The 23,625-nt window shown below is 41.0% G+C and overlaps 1 protein-coding gene across 1 annotated transcript; it reads left to right on the top strand.

The window, feature by feature from the left end:
• The first annotated feature begins 14,042 nt into the window (after positions 1 to 14,042).
• Positions 14,043 to 15,767, top strand: LOC143127831 (E3 ubiquitin-protein ligase TRIM21-like). Its single transcript, XM_076289547.1, has 2 exons — positions 14,043 to 14,097; positions 15,217 to 15,767. The coding sequence occupies exons 1-2, from the start codon at positions 14,073 to 14,075 to the stop codon at positions 15,765 to 15,767; spliced, it is 576 nt and encodes a 191-aa protein (XP_076145662.1). The 5' UTR covers positions 14,043 to 14,072.
• The last annotated feature ends 7,858 nt before the right edge of the window (positions 15,768 to 23,625 follow it).

Genomic DNA, 23,625 nt, shown 5'->3' with positions numbered 1-23,625 from the left:
AAAGTGAATTGCCTCCGAAATTGTTCCATTCTTCCTATGTAACTGAAGTCCTACTGTATTTTATATCAATTTCAATATTTGACATCTGCACATAAGGCCTACTCATCTAGACAAATCTATAATTGTCATCTAATCAAAGCTGGTGAATAAATAACACTGTAATATTATTATAACTTACATAACTTGTATTTAAATACAAAAATAATCATTTTGCTGCACTGACATATATTGTAATATATTGTATTTTTAACATGTTGCAACCATCCCCAAACAATGTTGCAACTGTCCCCAGGCCCATGTTAACCTGTGGAGACTGAAGGCCTGTGGATCATGAAGGGCACTTAGTTGGATGTGTGGTGCCCTAACCCACGTAAAGACACGTAAGGGATAATGTATACGAGAATTTACCATGACGTCACAATAACAATATACATTATTCCGGGTGGCAAAAGCTGATCATTCTCCATTGGCACTACTAGTAAACAAACCCTTCATGTAATTTGACCAGGGCAGAGCGATCAAGAAAACAGAGTAATGGCTTGAATGAATGATTTTGGTCTTGCGGGGTGCTACGGGACTTATCATTCATATTTATACGGTTATGGGAAGTCTCATTAATATGCAATGAGTCATACGTGTCTCTAGCCATGCTGCGTCCACTCTAGTTTGAACGAATTGAAGTCAGTCGAAATCAAAGGCGAATGATGAAAATGCTACGTGAGGTAAATTACTTGGGGAACCCACCGTCGGCCGTAGCCTATAGGCCTAATACATTTCAACAGGTAAGTTAATTCAAAAACAGACGTGGTGGATATTCAGACATAGTTAACATGAGAGACTGGCCGGTTGCACAAAACACCTTGTTCAGGTTCCCTTAAAATTTGATTTAAGGCCCCCTTAAAATAAAATCGGCTGCACAAACATATTTAGGCATAAGTATTCTACTTCGGTTTCCTTATCATTTTCCCTCAAGTATTTAAGGTTTTCTCCTTTTCTTATCTTATAAGAAATTCCGTTGCACTAACGACCTTAGCAGCCTAAATAACCACATGAGGTTCGGTTCGCCAGGCAAAACGTAAAAAAAATGTTTATTTTGGTGCCCTGATGACAGTCTGGATAATATCTAACTAGCTAGTATTGTTCAATTCATATCTATATATGGCTTTACTGATGAATGGATAAATGTCACCGAAAATTATTAAGGTAAGATATGATCATAAGCTTGGGTTGCAGACTACGGCATAACTTTAGCAAGCTAGTTACAACTATGTCCGTTGAACGTAGCCTACCAGTTGAGTTATTCATTGCTAACATTAGCCATTGATAGGCCTACAGTCAGCCTACAGGTGCATTAATAACTATAACATCGTGAAATTAAGTGTCACTGCCGTGTTTGGCTGTTATCCGTCAAACTTGTCAAAGTTAGTTATAGGCCTACTCAGATTTGTAATGCGTCATTCACTATCTGATTTTATCAACAATATGCACACAGCTTGCTATTATTTTGGACAGTCCCGTATTATCTGCATCCTCAGAAAAGCAAACACAAATTGGCAAACAAACAATCTTCGTGGTTGATACTAAAGGGACAAAACTTAAGGTGCTTTGTGTAAACGGCCCTAAGGAGATAGCAACGTTAAATGAAATGCATAGCCTAGGCTAGCCTACTACCTAATGTGTAAATGAACCTCAGCCTGCCATTGAGTGGTTATTTTAGTGACTGTTGCTGTTTGACTTACAATCTGTTAGATGGTGTATTTCCCTGCTATCTAAATAAAAAGGATATGATAGGGTTTTTGTTGCTCGGATCAGACGTAAGTGGCTACTCCGCCACCAGGCAGTCTTGCCATCTCCTCTGCAGCATTACTTTTGACGACGTCCACTAGCTTTAAACTTCGACCACAGGTTCCGCTGGATATTTTTTTTTTCTTTCTGAAGGACATCGATAAAAACCCTACACTTTGCTGTATATCTGGCGGCACAACCCCAAACACAACACGTTTTCGTTATTGTTTCAACTTAGTTAAAACTTAGTTAAAACATTGATGTTGATCAATGTAAGGTCAGTGGAAGCCGCTTGCGTTCTGCCACCCGGAAGGATCTTGGAGCCTATTGTTTACAAACATTCTGAAATGCCGTATAGAACGCCGGTCATTATGTAAGGGATAACGGCCGTCGAGGTGTCCTGGACGAGGGCGAGTGGCAAAAAACTCCCCGACGCGAAGCTCCGCCCGAGCTTATTACACGGCTACTTGCCAAAACGAAATAATACACTCCCCACGATATGACTTTAGCCTACATAGCCTAGCCTATTTGTTACCATTCATCATTTGCTGAAACAAATAGTTCGCAACAACACGCTGAATTTGAATCAAACATTCTATAGAACACAGCTGATCAACCGTCTGTTTTCACTTTTGAATGAAGTTCCAGTCCTTGCGTAGGGATATGAAATACCTGAATTAGAAGCACAAACTCCGTTGCCATTGACAGTGGTCATTAATTTTCCTGGGTCCTTTCCCAAGAAATAATGAACGCTAGAACTTTGGGAAATCCCACGCAAGTCAATGGAGCGCTTTGTTAAGAGCCGTGTAATAAGTAAGGGATAACGGCCGCCGAGGTGTCCTGTTATACGGAATTAATGGACGTGGGCGAGTGGCAAAAAATTCCCCGACGCGCAGCGGAGTTGCCTCCGCCCGAGTCCATTAATGTACATTTTTGCACATTCCAACATAAGGAAGCAGCATGCGGAAACTTGTCATTTTTCTGCCTTATGTTCTAACTAATTTTACGAGTGCAGTAGGCCTATCATCGAGTACAGCTGTTACAAGCATAGACAGTAAAAGAAATGGACGAACAGACTCCGTCGTTTTCAATGGGAGGGCACTGAGTCAAATAGAACGATTTTTCAGTTGGTCCCCCAGTACTGCGCAGACTCACACTTAACTTTGTGACGTTAGCCATCGAACTGAATCTTGTAACTCAAATTCTTCTCACACTTCCTTCGTCTTCAAAGTCATCAAAGTTAAACATTTATTTATGTATTATTATTATCATCCTCACAAGTGATACCAAGTCGTGTTAATGTTGAAGCTACCACACATGATCATCTTCAAAAACAGTCATGCTAAAAAAAAAAAAAGTTATAGCCTTGAAGCTAATCTTCTTTCCACTTTTCCGACCTACGGTCAATCCATCGAAAACCACTGAAATGATTATCGTTAGTGCCCTTTTTTTTATTAGGTTTACTTGCCTCTATTATACTTACACAGAAACTACAATATCGGCACAGGATATGTTATATGAAGTTATGGTATTTCAAAAAATCCTAAAATGAATGGGCTTCTATGGGGGTTAGCAGAGAAGTGGTCCATCCAGCTTACATTGATTCTTCTACTTCCGGGAATTCGCCTGCCCCCTTTGGTTACAAGAGGGTCTGGCGTGCCTTTGTTATGATTCACTTCCTGTGACGGTCACTGTTTCCTGGAATGTTCATAAATTCAGTTATAAAAATAACTGTAAATATTTTTCTATTGTATTTAAAGTTGATTTTTCAAGAAAAATCACTACTCACTACTATCTTGCTTCATGTCCCTTCATTTGTCAAAAATGTTTTTTAACCTGACATATACACTTAATGCCTCGGTTGCTATGTAACGATAAACAAACTCAAAGATCGTAATTCTTGATTTCTTATTCATGATTCTTCTTGCTTACAAACTGACGTTTTTATGCGTTCACTAAACAAAGGTTATGGAAATTAAACACCACTTTTCCATCAAAAAGCCTGTTGTAAAAGGCATAACTTTTTTGATTTAAGACCTAAGTTCGCTAGCTCTGTGCCTGCCTGTGCCCACCGACCCTGGCCAAGAGATGTGATGCAGGACGTCCCCTGATTGGCTAGTCAGTAAGCGATGCAATGTGCTGATTGGCTCTGCAGAAACGCCGTGAAGACCGTGCCAAAATTCGCTGATTGGCTCTTCAGAAACGACGACAAAACACTGCCAAAATTCGTGTCTGTAAAAAAGTGTTGTAGATTCGTAGATCCAGTTTGCACACGAAAGATAGATGTCGCACTTCTCCCAATTGCTGCCTAATAGTATGCACAAAGACATAAGTTCCTATATTGCCTGTAGCTATAAAGCTGTTCCACACCCATTCAAACTGAATCCCTGTGGACAAATGTTTTTCACAAGTGCACAAAATATTTATGCATTACATTACATTACATTTGGCTGACGCATTTTTAGCCAAAGCGACTAACAACATGGTAAACCGTTTAAGTTTTAAAGCAATTCTCAACAATTTTAGGACAATTTAAAAAACAGTAGAGTACAGTAAGAATCAGTGCATCAGTGAGTGCTGTTTTTAACAGTTACGTGTCAGTTCAAGACGGCTGGTGAGTGCTGGGATCAGCAAGACTTGTTGTAAATGGTGCTATGAGAGGAGATGTTCTCTAAAGAGCTGGGTCTTCAGGAGTTTTTAGAAAATGGAGAGGGATGTTCCTGTCCTTGTAGGAACTGGCAGTGTGTTCCACCAATGAGGAACAACAGATGAGAAAAGTTTGGATTGGCCTGAGCGTACCGGTGGTAGAGCTAGACGTCATTCGTCTGAGGAGCGCAGCGGTCTGGAGGTAGCGTATGTCTGTATGAGGGCATTCAAGTAGGTGGGAGCAGAACCGGAGACTACTTTGTAGGCAAGGGTTAGAGCCTTGAATTTGATGCAGGCCGCCATAGGTAGCCAGTGTAGCTGGATGAGCAGCGGGGTAACATGTGCCCTTTTGGGTTGGTTGTAGACCAGGCGCGCTGCCGCGTTCTGGATCATCTGAAGGGGTTTCACTGCGTAGGCTGGGAGACCTGTCAGGAGGGCGTTGCAGTAGTCGAGTCGTGAGATGACTAAGAGATCTCCTGAACCAGAAGTTGGGTAGCATCTTGAGTCAAGTAAGTCCTGATTTTCCGTATGTTGTAGAGTGCGAAACGGCATGACCGGGCGACTGAGGCAACATGATCTGAGAAGTTTAGTTGGTTGTCGAGAACAACTCCTAGATTTCTTGCAGTCCTGGTAGGTGAAACAGACAGGGAGTCAAATTTGATGTTGATGTCGTGGTGTGTGGTAGGTTTAGCTGGGAGGACCAGCAGTTCAGTCTTTGAGAGGTTCAGCTGGAGGTGGTGTGCCTTCATCCATGTAGCTATGTCTGAGAGGCAATCCGAGATCCGTGCTGAAATCAAGGGGTCATCAGGTGGAAAGGACAGATAGAGCTGTGTGTCGTCTGCATAGCAGTGGTATGAGAAGCCATGCGAACGGATAATCTGTCCCAAGGAGGTGGTGTAGATAGCAAAGAGAAGGGGGCCCAGCACTGAGCCCTGGGGGACCCCTGTGGTGAGATGGTGAGGTGCAGATAGCTGACCGAGCCATGATACGTTAAACGAGCGTCCTTTGAGGTAGGATTCAAACCAGGAGAGAGCAGAACCGGAGATTCCCATGTTAGCGAGTATAGAGAGAAGGATGCGGTGATTAACTGTGTCAAAGGCAGCCGATAAGTCAAGCAGAATGAGTACTGATGACCGAGCGGTCGCCCTGGCTTCTTTTAAGGCTTCTGTTACAGACAGCAGAGCCGTTTCGGTAGAGTGGCCGCTTTTGAACCCAGACTGATTTGGATCGATCCAGAAGGTTGTTCTGTGAAAGGAAGTCAGAGACCTGTTTGGAGACTGCTCGTTCAATGACTTTGGATAGGAAAGGCAGGAGTGAGACATGGCAGTAGTTCTCGACTTGAGCAGGGTTGAGAGAAGCTTTCTTAAAGGAACCGTATGTAAGATTGTGGCCAAAACGGGTACTACAATCACTTTCAAATTACTGTAGAGCGGTGTATCCCCTTCCCCTCCCCTCTGACTGGCAGAGTTGGCAACTGGATGACGAAACACTACTGACTTTGTGATTAGTAGATAGGTGGAGGGTGGCGCATTAGGCCAAAACACAACATGACAACATCAACATCAGTTGAGGGCTGCAACTTCACTTTTTAAATGACAATATCCTGGCCAGACTACTGTTGTCAGTGATATAAGTATTTGAAATGAACATGATTTCTTAATGCTGAAAAAGATGTTCCAGCAGCCCCTAGAGGTTGTAGGAGTGCGGTATCTGAGTCAGATGCATTGTGTGGGCATGTAGAGAATTGACTGCTGATTGCCGCCACTTTGTTTGTAAAAAATGAGGCGAGGGTATCCGCAGTAAGGCTGGATGGAGGAGGAGGCAGCTGAGGGTTGAGTAGCGATTTGAAGGTTGAGAAAAGTTTTCGGGTGTCTGTAGCGCTGTTGATTTTGTCATTGTAGAAAGCCGTTTTGGCAGCAGTGATGCTGGCTGAGAAGGAGGTCAGGAGTGTCTGGTAGTTTTTGTGGTCATCAGTTAGTTTGGATTTGTGCCATTTCCTCTCCGCGGCTCTGAGTTTGGTGCGCTGCGATCGGAGGGTATCATTTAGCCAGCAGGTAGGGCCTACGCATTTTTTTTGCACACAGACAAATTAATTCCACAGGTACAAAACGGTTCTACAGTTGTGCAAATCATATCCTCAAAGACAAAACTATTGTCTTTTCACAGGCACACAATCTTTATGGCGTTGTTTTGATTCCATACTCCTATCACCTTGAGGTGAAGATTAAAACTTGACTTTGGCCTGAACTCTTGTGGTTAGTTTCAGACTGGAGTTCTTACATTCTGTTTTTGCAGACATACAATGTTTTTAAATCCTGTTTTTTGGCAAATTCACCACACAACTTGAAACAGTATCATGCACATTTATTCCTTGTTTCATCAAGCATTTTCAAGCAGTCTATTCTTGAGTATTATAAAAACATCAGAAAGATTTGCTTTTCAATTCATCATGGTCCATTGTGTTGCTTCGTTCTACAATGGCTAATGTCATGTTGGTCAAAATGCACTAGCTGGTTCCCTGCCCCATAAAACAAATTGGCTTTATTTCATTGCTTGTGTCATTACATGCAAATGTGTTGAACTAGCTGTCATAGTTGTCATAGTCTGTCTAACATATATAAATATGTGACCTGACAGACGGGAACATAAGAATGTTTAAAAAGATGTACAGTGGTGCACAGCTCTGACCGAGGGGTGTTTTACTATTTGTAATTTTTCATTTGCACAATGCTGTAAAAGCCTTTGTTTACTTTATACTGTCACAATGTCTTTTAAACATATCCACTATCTTGCAATCAACCCCCTCCACTCACAATAATGTGTAACGGCTTCTACACACAGCTGCGTGCGATGCAGTGCTGGAGACCCATCACATTCACTTTACATGGGCTCACGTCATCCGTTGCCGAACTGAATTGTGGGTCCGTTGCGTCGCGTTTCTCCCATCGCTCACGTTGAGAAGTTCAGCAGTTGCTGCACCGACAGACGCCCATCAAGCCTATCGACGGACGGCACCAACCAATCAAATTACGGTTATACTTCAAGTCATTTGCATGGCTATCGTCGGGAACACCCACTGGCATGCGTTGACGGAACGCAACTGTGTGTAGGAGCCGTTAGTGTAGTTTTGAAATAGAAAATAGTGCTGCCTTCCATATTGTTCATTAAAAAATACTTACAGAGTAAACTGTCATATTGACAACAAGACAAACAAGTTTTACTATCTTGACATAAACTATGGCATCATGACTTGTCATTTGGATTGTACTGACTATTTCAATGACATAAATATTTGCTTTTGAGCCATAAACTAAGCATTTTGTAGCCTGGTCATAGACCTCTCCGGAATAAGTCCCGCCTCCGAAACATCCGTGTCCACCCAACTTCCGGTCGTCAAATGTCTATGGGAAATAACATGGCGTTTCGAAATATCGTACCTGTCAAACTCTGTAGGTGGCAAAGTAGAAAAAGCTGGTGGGCCGATTGGCCTACACACTTCTGCCATCTAGTTTCCACTGGATTTTTTGATTGTCGCTGCCGTTAAAGTAGTAAACGATTATTAATGCTAACCGGGAGCTAGTTCTGATGTACGCGGGCGGAGGAGGGCATTAGATCTCGCTCACAACCAGTCACAACCTAACGTGATGGCTCATTTTCACCTGTGATTCGCGCGTGATTTCAGTGGTCTATAAAAGTAAATTGTTTGCAAGGTTCAGCCTCTTTTCAACACGACTTAACTTTGGTTTGACTGTGCTGAGAGTTTGTTGGCTGTTATTGAGATATTGTTATATTGATATAGATATAGTTATAGATCTAGTTATATATAGTTATATAGATATTCGATTGCTTGCACATGCCCCGAATCCAAGTGATTTTCTCCCCTCTGGAGAATTTTTGGCTCATCTTTGAAAAAGAAAGAAATCGCCGACAAAGACACTAAAGACATGACAAGACGAGATTTTTTTTTTTTCACGAAAAACAGATAATGATAAGCAGACTAGGAATCAGAGGCAGAGTCGTATTGAGTCGATAGCTTTATTTAGCATGACCTTGATCAGAACAGTAACATTTTCAGAATGTAACAAACATGACGATTTCACGCAGGGTTAGTGCCACCTCCATAGACAGGCTCTGGTGCCACGAACTCCATTTCGGTGAAGACAAACTATGAAACATTGCCGTTGCTATGCAACCTTGACGCGGCGTCCTAAGCGTGCATTAGCTTAGTGCTTCTTACTGATATATTTCTACTTTAACGGCACCGACAATCAAAAAATCCAGTGGAAACTAGATGGCAGAAGTGTGTAGGCCAATCTGCCCACCATTTTTTTCTACTTCGCCACCTACAGATGTTTGACAGGTACGTGTATGACGAAGAGAAACGTAGTCACAGGCGGTAAGGACCAGGCTAAGCATTTTGAGCAAGATAAGCACTTTTGCAGGTTATCCACTATGCGGTGCAGTTTGCACTAATTGTTTTGAGAAACTGTTGTGCAAATTTTCATTATGATTCCAGAAATGCACCAAAGCGACTGAGAAAAACAGTAACTATTAATGCAAGCAAATAGTTAGATAAGAAAGGATAGAGAAAACCAAGTGCCATGAGAAATGGGTTGCTGTTTCATTGTGCATTAAATGCCAGATACGGATTGAAGAGGTCAAGTTCATATAGGAAGTTGCAAAGGAGCCTTCTGTCTTCAGCTTTATCTATGTTTGGGGTGAAGCTTGAAAGAGTGCAGACTTCTGTTGCTCATCCACCATCTCATGGTCATTTTGGATGTTCTGACGAGATTAGACTAGACATACTAGCCCTAAGGACAGTTGTTGGCTGATATTAGGCACAACAGTAGTCAAGACAAGAGATCACAAATGCATGAAGAAGTTGAGTGGCACCCCAGATTGCAATCACTTTGTTCAATCAATGAAGGTCCCAAGTTGAGACAGACTGTTATGAAGGCCTGGCAAGTTCTTCACTCTTGTGGAGATTCATCTGCAGATGCCTGTCTCTCAGTGGAAGTGTCAGTCATAAACAGCCAAAAATCTATACGGAGACGGTGAAGTCTGCATATGGGAAGGGCAGGTTGTGTGACGTTAGAAGAAGCCATGTGAGTCCGTAGCAGGACCCAAGGAGAAGACAGTTGAGAGCTTATATACATATAACTGATTCCACTCTATTGGACGGGTAAGGAGCGTCAAAATGTTGGCAACTACGGGAAACATCTGACGGGAAAGTGCAGAACTACTATGGGATAGTAAGATGCATTAGATTTATAAATATTGCAGAAAATACAAGTAATCTGACTCCATTAAATAAGTTAATGACCTACAATATATATAACATATTACAATATATTATAAATATTTATGACTCATACCAGGAGGTACAGTATATGAACGGTAAATGAAGGGACAGTACAGTATGTGAGATAAAACCAAAAGGTTTAAGTACGGTATAACTGTAACCAATAAATGAAAGAGCCGAGAAGGGAAATGGGAAGGAGAGAGAGACAAAGAGAGTGAAAGAATAGAAGAGCAGGAGACCCAAGGATCTCCATGCAGAAGAGCAGTAGCAGGAGAAGCAGAGACCAAACAGATCTTTGGTTTTAAACCCTGGAACCCATTCCTGCATTTGCATCCCTTGAGGCCCTAAAATAACACTCCACCGCCATTAATCCAGGCCCAGCAGAGATTACAGGGGACTAGTTGGGCTGTGCATCTATGGAACTTATTTCAGATTGTAATGAAACCATCAGACTGTTGCCCAAATAAGAAAGATCAATTAAAGACCAAACATAAATATGTTACGTTAATACACAGTATAATTGCTTAAACTAGAAATACCACTCATCTTGAATCTCTCTGTGACGCTGGTGAGGGGCTGAGCCAGATGATGAAAGGACGCAGGAGATGCAGTTAGCAGCACTGTGGCCAGGCCTTGGATGCCTGATATAATCAGTCCATAGATGCAAACAGCTCAGGTTGGGAGGTTGTGGTGTGACTTTCCTTTTGGCCACCCAGGCAAATGATGACATTGTCCATTTATTTGGATGCAAGAATTCTCAGAGTGAATGTTGCCTTACAGATGTAATTTATGATGCCACCCCTTCCAGACAGAAGCAGTGACAATAATTTGAAAACCAAGAGTAGTCTAATGACATAGACTGTTGTCAGAAAATGTCCTTGACGTGATATGAAGAAAGAAAGAGAGGCTTTTAATTCAGAAAAAAACACATTCCAAATCAGCACAATAGGGAAAATTTAAATAAAGGATCACAGATGTTATGGTCAAAACAGGGTCAAATTATGTATTGTATAAGCTTTGTTGTAAAGACTTTTAGTTCAGTGAAGCTCTCCAGTGACAGTGTTTCAATATTGATGGACCCTGATTCTGTTTAGTCCTTTTCAATGTCATTTTTTTGGGTCAGTGCCAAATGTCCACTCCTTGGGCGTAATTATAATTTATATAATAATTTATGGTTTGGACTTATGGACATGGGACTCAGGAACATGTCTCATTTCTGATTACTTAAATCTGTCTCCACCACTATTGATATTAATTATGTATACATTTTAAATTGTGACCTGATCAAGGCATACATTTTAACTACAGATTCACAGCTTGTTTGCATTGCTCAGAGTTCTTCTGACACAGACATCATGTGACACGTGCACAACCCGCGCTATCCAACGGTGCTCGTTGCTGTGATTAACAGTTTGCAAAATCTAATGGATAATTTACATTCTGATTCTTTCCTCTTTGCCTTTGCGTGTGTGAAAGTGGAAGTGGATTACTGAAGTTAAAGCTCTGAATCAGTCTCCAATTTTTTGCAAGCTCTGTATTCCCTCATTTTTTTTATTAATGTGTTATGTGAAATATGTCTCTATTTTGAGAAGTTGCCAGTTTGAGCTCTAGCTTCACACCTCCATGCCAGAGATACCAGTGGGTGTCTGTGGGGTTGAGAGACTCTGACAAAAGAATATGACAGCACAGGTCTGCTTTAAAACAGTTGTTGCCTACAACATGCGTTAACCAGGACTTGAGGCCACAACTGAAAATAATGACACAAAAAGCCAACACGCAGACTCTCAGTATGTGTTACCATTTCAGGTCACAAAAGTGATGATTCCAGTTACTGATACAATATTGATACAGCCACACAATATATTACAGTAAACATAGATTTAAAGTTTTTAAAGGGAAACTTGGCAGGATTTCCCCCTCTGCTGGAGAAATTGTGCATTATGCTATTTCAAACTGTCGAAAAAGGTAACGATAAAGCAAATTGATTTGTTTACAAGCTAGCAAAACGGTTAGCATAAGTTTGGCAGACAATGTGGATGTTACAAGGTAAGAAACACGATTTAAAACTAGTTTCTTGTTTCTCACTTATCTTTTCGGGACGGTAGTCTCAATGTTGCAAGGTTGGTTTTCCGCCTGGGGACGCTAGGGGCAGCGGGAAAAGTCACCATTTTCACCGGAACAGGTCATTTAACCATCCAAATGATTTCTAAACGGGTTTATTACGTTGAAATAGTTGCCAAGTTCCCCTTTAAGTATATGAAAGGAATATGTGTGTGTTAACATACTGCTACTGCATGTACTATAAAAGTGGACTGTCACGGCCTTGCCTGGCTCCTCCTCCTGTGTCTGTGTGCTGCGTCTGGGCGCAGGTGTATGGAGTCGCACTAATTACTTCCTGGTCTGGGCCTTTAAAAACTCTTCAGAGAAGACCGGGTTGTCGGCTGCCGCCGCTCCGTCTCTCCCGCACCATTTTGGATTTTGTTTTGCTTATTTACTGCACCGCATCATGATTGCCCAGATAGCAAAATCAGATTGGCAGATAGCGGACCGCTGGTGGTACAGTATGCTGCCGGTGGCGTGCCACTTGTGGTCCGCCGTTGGACCACCATCTCTTTAAATTTAACTTATCATGAATATTAAGAAATGTGAATAAAATTATATATGGAGTGTAACTGAACAAATGAAAAAGATTTTAGACCAAGAGTGTAATGACCAATAGCAAAATATTGGGCAATTTGTCTGCAACCTGCCAGCGATGAGCAAAATGGCAGCGGACCGCCAGCTATGCCCCCAATGGACCGACAGTGGTCCGCCAGTCTCTTGCTATCTGGGTGCTTACACTTTTATTTTCTAAATCCATCTCCACTACTGACTTTACTTAACCCATTCTGTTAAGTACGATTCATTTAATAAATCTAACATATATATCGCTACTCTGCGTATGGCCTTCCCTACTCTGTTACTTTGCTCTGAGCCAGGCTTGTAACAGGACATAGGCTATACTGTAAACATGTACAGTGAATATTCAATTTACTTCAACAGACTTTTTCCAAATGGGCACACAAAAACAATTCTATTTAAAGGAGAAATCCGGCGAGTTTTCACATAAATCTCCGTTTCTCGAGGTCCCCGAGTGTCGGTACGAAAACAAACGGAAACAATCAGTTTTACTTTAATAGCTCGAGTTGATGTAGCCAGGCAGCTACAGCGCTACACTCTGTGGGCATGTTCGTGAGCTCCCATGTACATGCCCCCAGAGTGTAGCGCTGTTGCGCCACAAATATGACAAATGGTAAGTAGACCTGAATTTAACTGGACAGTGTTTGTCAACAGTGTACATTTATGACCTGGCAAAATGAGGCACAGTGACTCAAAATTCAAAATGGAGATTTTGGTATCAATGGACAGAGGACACCATGAACAACATCCTGGTCAAAGTCATATCTTGAATTTTTGTTAAGATACGGCATTTTGAATTATGGCCTCCCGCCATCTTTTTCGAATTGAAGAGAAAATCGTATTGGAGGTTACAGGTTACAGGCAGGTACAGGTAGGATTTACCCACTTGAAAAATAATTGTTGTTATAATGTTTGAATATTTTTAGAAAATTCTGAGAAATAGCGTGTCATATCTACAAACCTCCCTGACAACACTAACTGTGCAAAACAGTGTGAAAGGCTCCAGCTGCAAATGCAGATGCAACAGCCCTCCAGCCACTGGGTGTCCAGAAGGAAGAGGAGGGAGACAATGTGGCCTGTGTGGCTGATGACATCTTTCTCTACGTTATCAGTTACAAGTGAACACTTTATAAAAAAGTTACGTCTTTGGGTATTTTAGCCTTTATCAGATAGGAAAATCTTTTCAACAAAAGTAACTTTGACTTGTTAATTTCTGAATGTGTAAAAAGTCTTGCCAAAAAGCACTTGCCAAAAGGCACATTGCTTTGCATTAAATAAAAAAAAGTATTTAATTTTGGGCTTACGCAATTTGACAATGCGTCTGCTTCATAGTGCAAAGCTAAACACTAGCTCACAGGAGCTATTAAGGTTCTCTATCTAGCAACCAAAAGAACCAACTAATTAAAGGCTTTTTCAAATTTAAAGGAGAAATCCGGCCATTTTTCACATAGATCTCTGATTCTCAAGGTCAAGGTTCTGTCCTCACCACTTTCTAAATCAAACCTATGCCCCTGGTCCACTGCACTTAAAAAACACTCTTTCAGCATCTTTTTATTTGCTCTGCCCTTTGTCCTCTCTCTAATCCAACTATCTCAATCAAACAAAAGATTTGTCTTTGACTTCATGAATTTATTCTTATTTATTCACAGAATCACATGACATGAAGAGGATTAAAAGTCATGCAGGTATTTTTTTTAACTCTGACAATCATCACATTTTGTGTTGTTGACTCATGAAACTTACTTTGTTCTCTTCTGTTAAGAAACTAAATATGTTGCATGTTAGATTCTTCAAAATAGCCTCCATTTACCTTCATGACTGCTTTGTGTACTATTGGCATCATCATAACCAGCTTCATGAAAGTCACCTGGAATGCTTCTCGATTAACACGAGTGAACGAAAAGCAGTTAACAAGTACTCAACATGTATGGGAACTCCATCAGGACTGAGGGAAAACCATTCCCAGTGTCTAACTAAGGTGGTTGAGAGAATGCCAAGAGTGTGAAGTGCTTTAAAGAGTTTAAAATATAAAACATGTTGCTTTGTTATAGGCCTACTCTTTTGTTGTTTACAGTAACACAAACCTCACATGTTAATTAATAGCAGTGTTCAGTTTTGCTACAATGTTAAGTTAATCAGAAAAAGAAAGACCCATAAAATAGTAGGTATTTACAAACGTTTGATTGTGCATGTTGTGGGGATTCCTTGTGCTTGGGCTAATGAGCAGTGTCTACCTGTGTTATCACTGTGTTCTGAACAGAAGACAGAGGCAGGTACATCTGTCTTTGTGAATGAGAGATAGCTTGTCACGGCACTAGAAATCACTGAAGGTATTAGACCCTCAGGTACCAAACTAAATACACTTATCAAACTAAGAGGCTCACAACAACCGAATGGGTCTTTAATAGCACACATTAGGACTAACAGGGAGGCTGCACTGGGTACGTAACTGAAGCGCTCTGTTCATGTTGCGTCTGCTGCAACAATAAGCTTCCACTACGATTAAGGGAACTGGCTACACCAGACGTGATAGCGTCATGTACGTTAGAAAAAAGTAGAACAGTCTTCAAAAATTGTTTTTAACGCGTTGTGAACAGAATGCTTCAGTTACGCGCCTAGTGTAATCTTCCTGTAATAATGCCAATTTGGAACATGCACAAGTTACATGGGTTACATAGTCTCCATAATTACACTTGTCACAGACAGTTTCTATAAAACATTCCTCACAAACATTTCTCATAGCATGTATCGTTTTCTTTCAGACTAAATATATTTTCAGCTGCCATGTCTTTTTTCTGTCTTAGTGGATGTGACTCTGGATCCTGACACAGCACATGCCCATCTCATCCTGTCTGCTGATGGGAAACAAGTGAGATGTGGTGACACACCACAGAATGTCCCTGACAACAGCGAAAGGTTTAGTCGTTATGTAAATGTCTTGGGAAAACAGGGGTTTTCCGCGGGTAGATTCTACTATGAGGTTCAGGTCAAGGGGAAGACTGCGTGGACCTTAGGGGTGGCCAAAGACTCCATTTCCAGGGACAGGGAAGATACTCTGAGCACTAAGAATGGATACTGGACAATATGGCTGCGTAATGGGACGTATAAGGCACTAGCTGAATTCTCTGTTCCCCTCTCCCTGAAAGAGAAGCCTCAGAGGGTGGGAGTGTTTGTGGATTATGAGGCAGGTCTGGTCTCCTTTTATGATGCAGACTGTTGGTATCATCTCTACTCTTATGCTAATGTGAAGTTCACTGAGAAACTTTACCCATTCTTCTCTCCTTATACCAATGATGGAGGTAAGAACTCCTCTCCTCTTATCATCTCCTCTGTTTCTATCTGCCCCATCAAATAATATATAATGATGGTGGATGTTTTATTAAAGTCAGATTCCAGCAGTTTATTACACCCCTAAAACTCTTCTCTGCTCCTGAAAAGTGTATGTTTAGAAGGTTATTTTTTCATGGAAAATCCCCTCATAGCCAAAATGGTTTATGCATACTGAGGTTGTATTTGGTCAACCAGAAATCCAAAGTAAAAATCCTCGGTCATGACATTGACTGCTTATTTTGCTTTGGTTATTATTTGTAAAATATAGTAGATATAATACAGAATAAATTTTCACCAGAGAGGGTCTTTAAGAATAAACAAGTTATTTTGTCATATGCTAAGCTCTGTTCTTATTTGGAGATATTATGCAAATGACTGTTTTTCTTGATTGTTTACACACATTTTCTGAAAGCATGCCTCATATACAAATCAAAAAACACACACACAATGGGCAAAACCCCTCAATTCTTCTGCAAAATGAAACTTTACATTCAAAACAATGTTATTTCTTCTCAAAATTTTGTTTTCAAATGACACACACAAACCATCATATGAATAGACATTTATAAGAACCAGCTGAGCACTGACGTTCTCAATGTAAAACACTATGATGAATGGAAAACACTTCTCCATTCATCATAATGACTTAGGCCTTTTTTGTTCAGTGTTACACTTACTACAGACAGTACATACATAAGTGTGTTGTAAAATATTTGAGAATATTGTTTTTATACTCGTACACTGTAACAAATATATTTTATTTCCCCCCACAAAAACAATGTACACAGTGTACATCCCAACCAACATAAAGTTGCACATACAGTGGTCTACATACAAAACAACAGAGGAATTTACTGTACAGTTACAGTAAAAAAAAAAAAACTATGCTGCATCCTCTCTTCTGTTTCGGTCTGGCCACAGCACCTCATCCACATTTCAAGCATTATGCTAAAGCTCTGATTGTGTGACAGATTTTTGCCCATGTGACAAGTCAGTATGCATAGTAGGGCAATTCACTTTACATTTTGAATGGCAGTGTGTTCCTTGTGAAAACAAGATATTTAGTGTTGTGAAAAATGTGTGTTTTAGAACTGCAATTTGAGTGTAAAGCAGGAATTGTGCTTGTAGTTTAGCAGAAGTGGTTCAGGGGGTTGGTGCATGAGTTACATGTTGTGGTCATTGTGTCTCAAGTACCAGTTTTTGTGTGTAAACAATTGAGAAAAACTGTAATCTCACCAAATCAAGTAGTAACATCAATACTTGAGCTTTTACATTAAGCTTGAAATCTTGTTAACCACACAATGCTAGACAATAATAGAGAGTGTTTCTGTGTTTTCTTTTAGACCCTGATTGATAAGCAATAGACATTTTACAGTAATATACATTTATACTGCAATGGTTTATGCTTGCTTGTATACTCAAATCATAGACTGTATAAATAAGAATTCAAAAGCATTGTTTTAAAGATCTATTACCACATCCTGGTGAATAAATATACATTTTAAAGTCAAACAACTGCACTTGGTGGAATGTTATTTCCTAATTCTGTTCAACATACATGTATACGATGAAATTACATTTTTGGGGGCCAAGCAGCGAAGCTGCGAAGACACCCATTGTGTTTCTACCTTTTCCTATAATTGGGGACCAAGCAGTGGACCTGCGAAGACACCCATTGTGTTTCTACCTTTTCCTATTATTGGGGGCAGGGGCGGAGCTACGTGGTGGCCAGGGGGGGCCACGGCCACCACTGGTCAAAGCTTGGCCACCCTGCTGGCCCCCCCCAGCTCCGTTCAGTGAAAAGTAAAAAAAAAAAAAAAAAAAAGGCGTTTTCGACGACACTTTGCCAACACTTTGCAAAGCAGGGACTGAACCAACTAGATGTACCGCAGAGCGGTACAAAATATGACTGCCGCCCAGTCCAGCACATTTTTTCCACAAAAATAAATCACGCTGAAAGGCCTATATGATTCTGTCTCACTAAATTGCATTAGCCACACTCAATTCTCACTGGTATCTGTGACCAAAACATGATTAGTTCATAGATTTCACATGTAAAATTCATTTTATACAACCCCACCCCCATCTTGCCTGTTCATAATTCTGAGAAATTCTTGAATTGTGTGCATGTGTGCGTGTACATGTTTATGTTTATGTGTGTGGGTGTGGGTGTGTGTGTGTGTGTGTGCGTGCTTGCTTGTGTGTTTGCCTGCGTATGTGTGTTTGTGCATGTGCATGCATGCGTACATATGTCTACTGTGTGAGTATGTGTCATACGTATGATTACTGTGAATGTATGTGTGGGTTAACATGACCCCTGGAGGCAAACATACAGAAAAAATTGGTCATCCTAGGCCCTACGGTTCTCAAGATATTCACAGAAAACTGTGTCTGCCCTACCCTCCTTTCGGGGGGTCCAGTCCAGCGGGGGGGCTACAGATCAAAACGAAAAACGACGGTTCCATGCTATCCATGTAGGGTTACATGCCCACCAAGTTTTGTGTACCCCGATCTTTCAGTGTCCCGGAAATCCTTGTTGGTGTACGTCACTAAATGTACACATAAATAATTTTATTGTAAGGCCCCCCATGAACGAAAGTACACAAAACTTGGCATGCATTCGGAGGGTGTCATAATGATCCTACACTTTTAATTTTGTGCAGTTTTGACCTTGTCAGCCAGAGATATTGTGATGAAAACACCTAATTTTTTGCTTTTTAATTTTTAACTAGGTGGCGCTGTACATGAAATAAGTGGTAATGGGATGGGTTGACATGCCCCCTTAAGAACAACATACATAAAAAAGGTGGACCTCCTAGGTCCTACGGTTCTCGAGATATTCACAGAAAACTGTCTCCGGCCACCTACAGGCCAGTTGGTGTATAGTAACATAAATTAATTTATTGTGTGGCCCCCCATGAACGGAATTCCACAAAACTTGGCGTGCATACAGAGGGTGTCATAATGATCCTACACTTCTAATTTCGTGCAGTTTTGACTATGTTAGGTCACAGATACCTGCGATTACAACACCTCATTTTTACTTTTTTGTGTTTAACTAGGTGGCGCTATACATGAAATGAGTGGTTATGGAATGGGTTATGGCCCCTCGAGATCAACATACAAAAAAAAATGGTCCTCCTAAACCTTACGGTTCTCGAGATATTCACAGAAAATTGTGTCTGCCCTACCCTCCTTTTGGGGGGTGCAGTCCAGCGGGGGGGCTACAGATCAAAACGAAAAACGATGGTTCCATGCTATCCATATGGGGTTACATGCCCACCAAGTTTCGTCTACCCCGGTCTTTCAGTGTCCCGGGAATCCTTGACGGAAATTTGGACATGCGAAAAAGAAAATTTCGCATTTCGCTTCGCTGCGTGGCGGTCATAAATATCTGCATACAATATTTGTAGTAGTTTAGTATTGTTCTTTAACATTATTTGAATAAGACTGATTAAGTAAGGTGCATTATCATAATGTACTTTAGCATTGGCCTATTTATGGAAAATGTGTTGGGAGTGGACAATAAACTGACCTGTGTATCAGTGTTGGCTTTACACAATGTATTGCCATTATTAAAATAGGCTATCCTAATCTTCAAAACTGTTTGAGTAGTTTTCAAATAGTAGTTTTGATTCCCAAGTGCCACCCCAATAAAAAGTCTGGACCCAGCTGGCCCCCCCTATAAAATAATCCTGGCTACGCCCCTGTTTGGGGGCCTAGCAGCGAAGGTGTTTTCATCACAATATCTCTGGCTGACAAGGTCAAAACTGCACAAAATTAAAAGTGTAGGATCATTATGACACCCTCCGAATGCATGCCAAGTTTTGTGTACTTTCGTTCATAAAATAATTTATGTGTACTAGGGATGTCCGATATTGGCTTTTTTGCCGATATCCGATATGCCGATATTGTCCAACTCTCAATTTTCGATTCCGATATCAGCCGATACCGATGTCGATATGTGGGTTATTTTTCCTCAAAACTAATTTAGGTAACATCACATATCTCCTGTTGTGGAATTAACACAACATTCTTAATGTTATTGTGATGCCCCACTGGATGCATTCTTGAATGCAACAAGGGATACCTTCTTATACGTGATTTCTGCAACAATGGTAGGCTAGCCTACTGAAAACGTTTGGATATTCTGTTGTTTTCTGCTGTTGGTTAAATAGATAGACACACATATAGGGAAAACACTAGATATTGAATTTATGTGCTACAATGCAGGGCCCACTTCCCCGAAAGCATCTTAAGCCTAAGAGCGTCGTAAAGTCCCTCTTAAGATTTGCCGACTGTTTCCCGAAACCATTGTAGCTTAAGAGCATCGTGAAAACACTCGTAGATCTACGAGTGCTCCAGAGTACACGTTACCGGCTAAGAGCGTCTTAACAGTACTTCTCACTGAGGTCACCAACAGGATATACAGAGGAATTACAACTTAGAATACATAATCCAATTTACGTTCCCATTCTTTATTGTGTTTACCTGTGATGAATCAGATTTTAGCGTGCAAAATAGCCTACATTTAATGGTCATAATAATGTGATGAAAAGCGGACAAAAATGCAATCAAGTTATGAAACGAGACGTTGCCAGAATAGTTTGACATTATCTTTGCTAAGTGAATATTTTATTAGGCCTATGAGGTAAAAAGCAGAAAAAGCAACATGTGGTTTAGTCTGTAGCCTACTGCATCAAAATCTAAGCCTACACATTTCCTCTCTTTCTTACTCGACTTCTTTCTTATCTTCAAACGTTTTCATAAGTGGCACCGCGAAAAATTATTGCATGGTGCAACAATCTAATCTTAAAATAATTACAATTATTTATGTCTCTGTGTGGTATATAACCTACTTGGGATGCTTACATGCAGATGTCAAAGTGTTTCTATTTTCGTATTGATGTGAATTAATGTGTAGATCCGAAGTTTAAATGGTAGGCCTATAGCTGTGACGTGCAGTCACCTGACATCACCGTCAAATCAGAGGATATTTCAGAACTATTAACGTGGACAGCTCCCCTTAAGAGCATCTTAAGAGCAGTGCACGCGCGTTCGCTACGAGCATGTTCGGGAAACAGTCGGAAAAATCAAACGAACGATCGTAAGATGAATCGTAGAAAACCCTCTTAAGAGCGTGTCTCATTCGTTATCGGGGAAGTGGGCCCTGGCCTGTTAACGGTATGACAACAGTGGTTTATTTAAACTACATCATAAGGATTTATTTCGTCAGTCATCATGCTCATTTTAATGAGTAAGAATGAAAGTTCTGCTGTATTTATTGCCAACAAAATTCCGCGATATCTCCCGCGAGTCACGTCAGGCAGACTGTAGCTTGTCTGTCTGGGATGAGCTGCCCTCTGTTGTAGCTCCTCCCGGCTAGCGATCACGTTTACGCATAGCGTTTACGTAGTAAGCCAGACTCAGTCCATCTCAAACAAGCCTATTGCAAATCGCAAGTTTAACGTCAGAAGGAGACACTTGAAAATAATTCTAAACCACAGACATAATGTTGAAACAGAGCGAGCAAGTTTGTTACTGCAGCCATCCACACTTGTTTGTATGCTTCAAGACGCAGCTTGATGAGGCCATCATCTGTGCGCCGGTAAACACTTCAGGAGCGCATAGGCACTAACGCAAGCATTATTTTATCGGTTTTAAGGCAAAAAAAATCCGATAACGATATTAACAGATATTACATTTTTATGCTAATATCGGGACGATAATATCGGTGGGCCGATATTATCGGACATCTCTAATGTGTACATTTAGTGACGTACACCAACAAGGATTCCCGGGACACTGAAAGACCGGGGTACACAAAACTTGGTGTGCATGTACCCCCACATGGATAGCATGGAACCGTCATTTTTCGTTTTGATCTGTAGCCCCCCCGCTGGACTGGACCCCCCGAAAGGAGGGTAGGGCAGACACAGTTCTCTGTGAATATCTTGAGAACTGTAGGGCCTAGGATGACCATTTTTTTCCGTATGTTTGCCTCCAGGGGTCATGTTAACCCATTTCATGTGCACACATGTGCACAAACAGATACACACACACACACACATACATTCATTCACAGTAATCATACGTATGACCAGGGCTCTCAAGTTTTGAAGTTTGCAAGGATTGAGACTTTGTTTCTCAGGGGGGAGGGGGCGTGGCATTGGCACAGTGCCACGCCCCCTCCCCCCTGATCGAAGTACATGAAAGTCCTACGTCTGCTTGAACTACTAGTGGCGCCAAATGAGAAAAAGCACATTTAGCCCCAAAATGGTCTCTTGAACAGTGGTGGTTCTGTCCGTGTGTGTGTGTGTGTGTGTGTGTGTGTGTTTATGAGTGATGTTGTGTGTTGTAATTGTTTGTGGCAGATTTTGATGCCTTGATGACTGATACTGGGGGCTCCCATTTAAATCACTGTGGTTCAATGTCAGCCATTTTCACAGTCATGAGGCCATCCCTAAAAATATTCTTGTTTGCAGTAACAGCCAAAAAAATAAAAAAATGGGTCGGTAGGTAGGTCAATATTTTTTTTCAAGATTCAAAGTAAAAAAAAAAAAGTACAATTTTGGTCATGGTGATTACGTAGGTATGAATTTAAACAAATGTGCATATTGTGACGTAACTGACTGGGTCCTCAACCCGTGCCTTCAGGCGCATCACTGCAAACCTCAACCTGATGCAGGTTATGTAGACCAGTCTTTCTCAAACTTCTTTGACCTGAGGCCCAGTCATGGCAGACTTTGGCGTCATAGGGCTCATCTACACGTACCCAACCCCACTCCCTCCAAATCAAATTGTCATTATCATCATCATAATCATTATTATGCCTATATTGTTATACATGCACTTTCACTTAAATGTTTTGTGACATTCAGAGCACATCAGAGGACTGCTTTACTAATGTAAGATATAATTAGTTTCATTACTTTTGCATGGTTGCATGATGCTTGCATAAGAAAAGAAATACTTCTCAAAACAGCAACAATTATATGGGTGCTATTGTTTTGGGATGTTTCCCTCATGCAAGCATCATACATTGGTAGGAAATGGAGAAAAAAAATACATGTTTTTTAATGAAGTTTAATTTGAATGCCTGAATGTAAGGATTCAGGAAACACAATAGGCCTACCAGCTTTTTTGGCGAGCAGATAAGCGTAAATCACTGATCTGTTGATCTTTAACAGATAGAAAGAAGGCTACAATAGCTTTTGGCCACGTTATATTCAAATTTGACTATACAATACTCAGTGCTATACAGTGTATTATACAGTCTCTGCTCTGTTTCTATGGAAGTTTTGTCGGTCCGCGGTATCTTGATCAACTGCGCCGCAAATTATCAGACGAAGCACCGGGCCTAATTTCACTCCACGACTCCGCGGACCAGCAGTCTCCACGTTGCGGACCCACATCAAAACAAAACTAATTCCTGATTGGTTGAGAAATGCTATTTTCTGATTGGCCGATAGGTTAGTAACTGAACAGCAGCTCTCTGAGCTAAATGAACGCAGACAGCAACGTTGTGTGACACATTTGTGAAATATAGCAGTTTAATGAATGTTGTATATATTCTTGAATTTCCCCTAGGGATCAATAAAGTATCTATCTATCTATCTATCTATCTATCTATATAGCCCTTAGAAACTTCTGTGCGGGCAAGTTAATAATTTCTCGGAGTGAGAAATGCCATGTGTGGCGTGTGAGCGTGTGGAGTCATTGAAATGCGTGTGTCTCACGCTCAATGCGTGAGACTTGAGAGGTCTGCGTATGACACATACTCACACAGTAGACATATGTACGCTTGCATGCACAGGCACATACGCAGGCACAAACACAAACAATCAAGAATTTCTCAGAATTATGAACAGGCAAGATGGAGG

Source organism: Alosa pseudoharengus, unplaced genomic scaffold, assembly GCF_046254945.1.
Source record: "Alosa pseudoharengus isolate Yale_2024_CS ecotype anadromous, Long Island Sound unplaced genomic scaffold, YU_APseudo_1.1 YU_APseudo_1.1_scf_17, whole genome shotgun sequence".
Taxonomy (NCBI): domain Eukaryota; kingdom Metazoa; phylum Chordata; class Actinopteri; order Clupeiformes; family Clupeidae; genus Alosa; species Alosa pseudoharengus.
The sequence above is the reverse complement of the archived record's forward strand: the minus strand, read 5'-3'. Positions and strand labels throughout refer to the sequence as shown.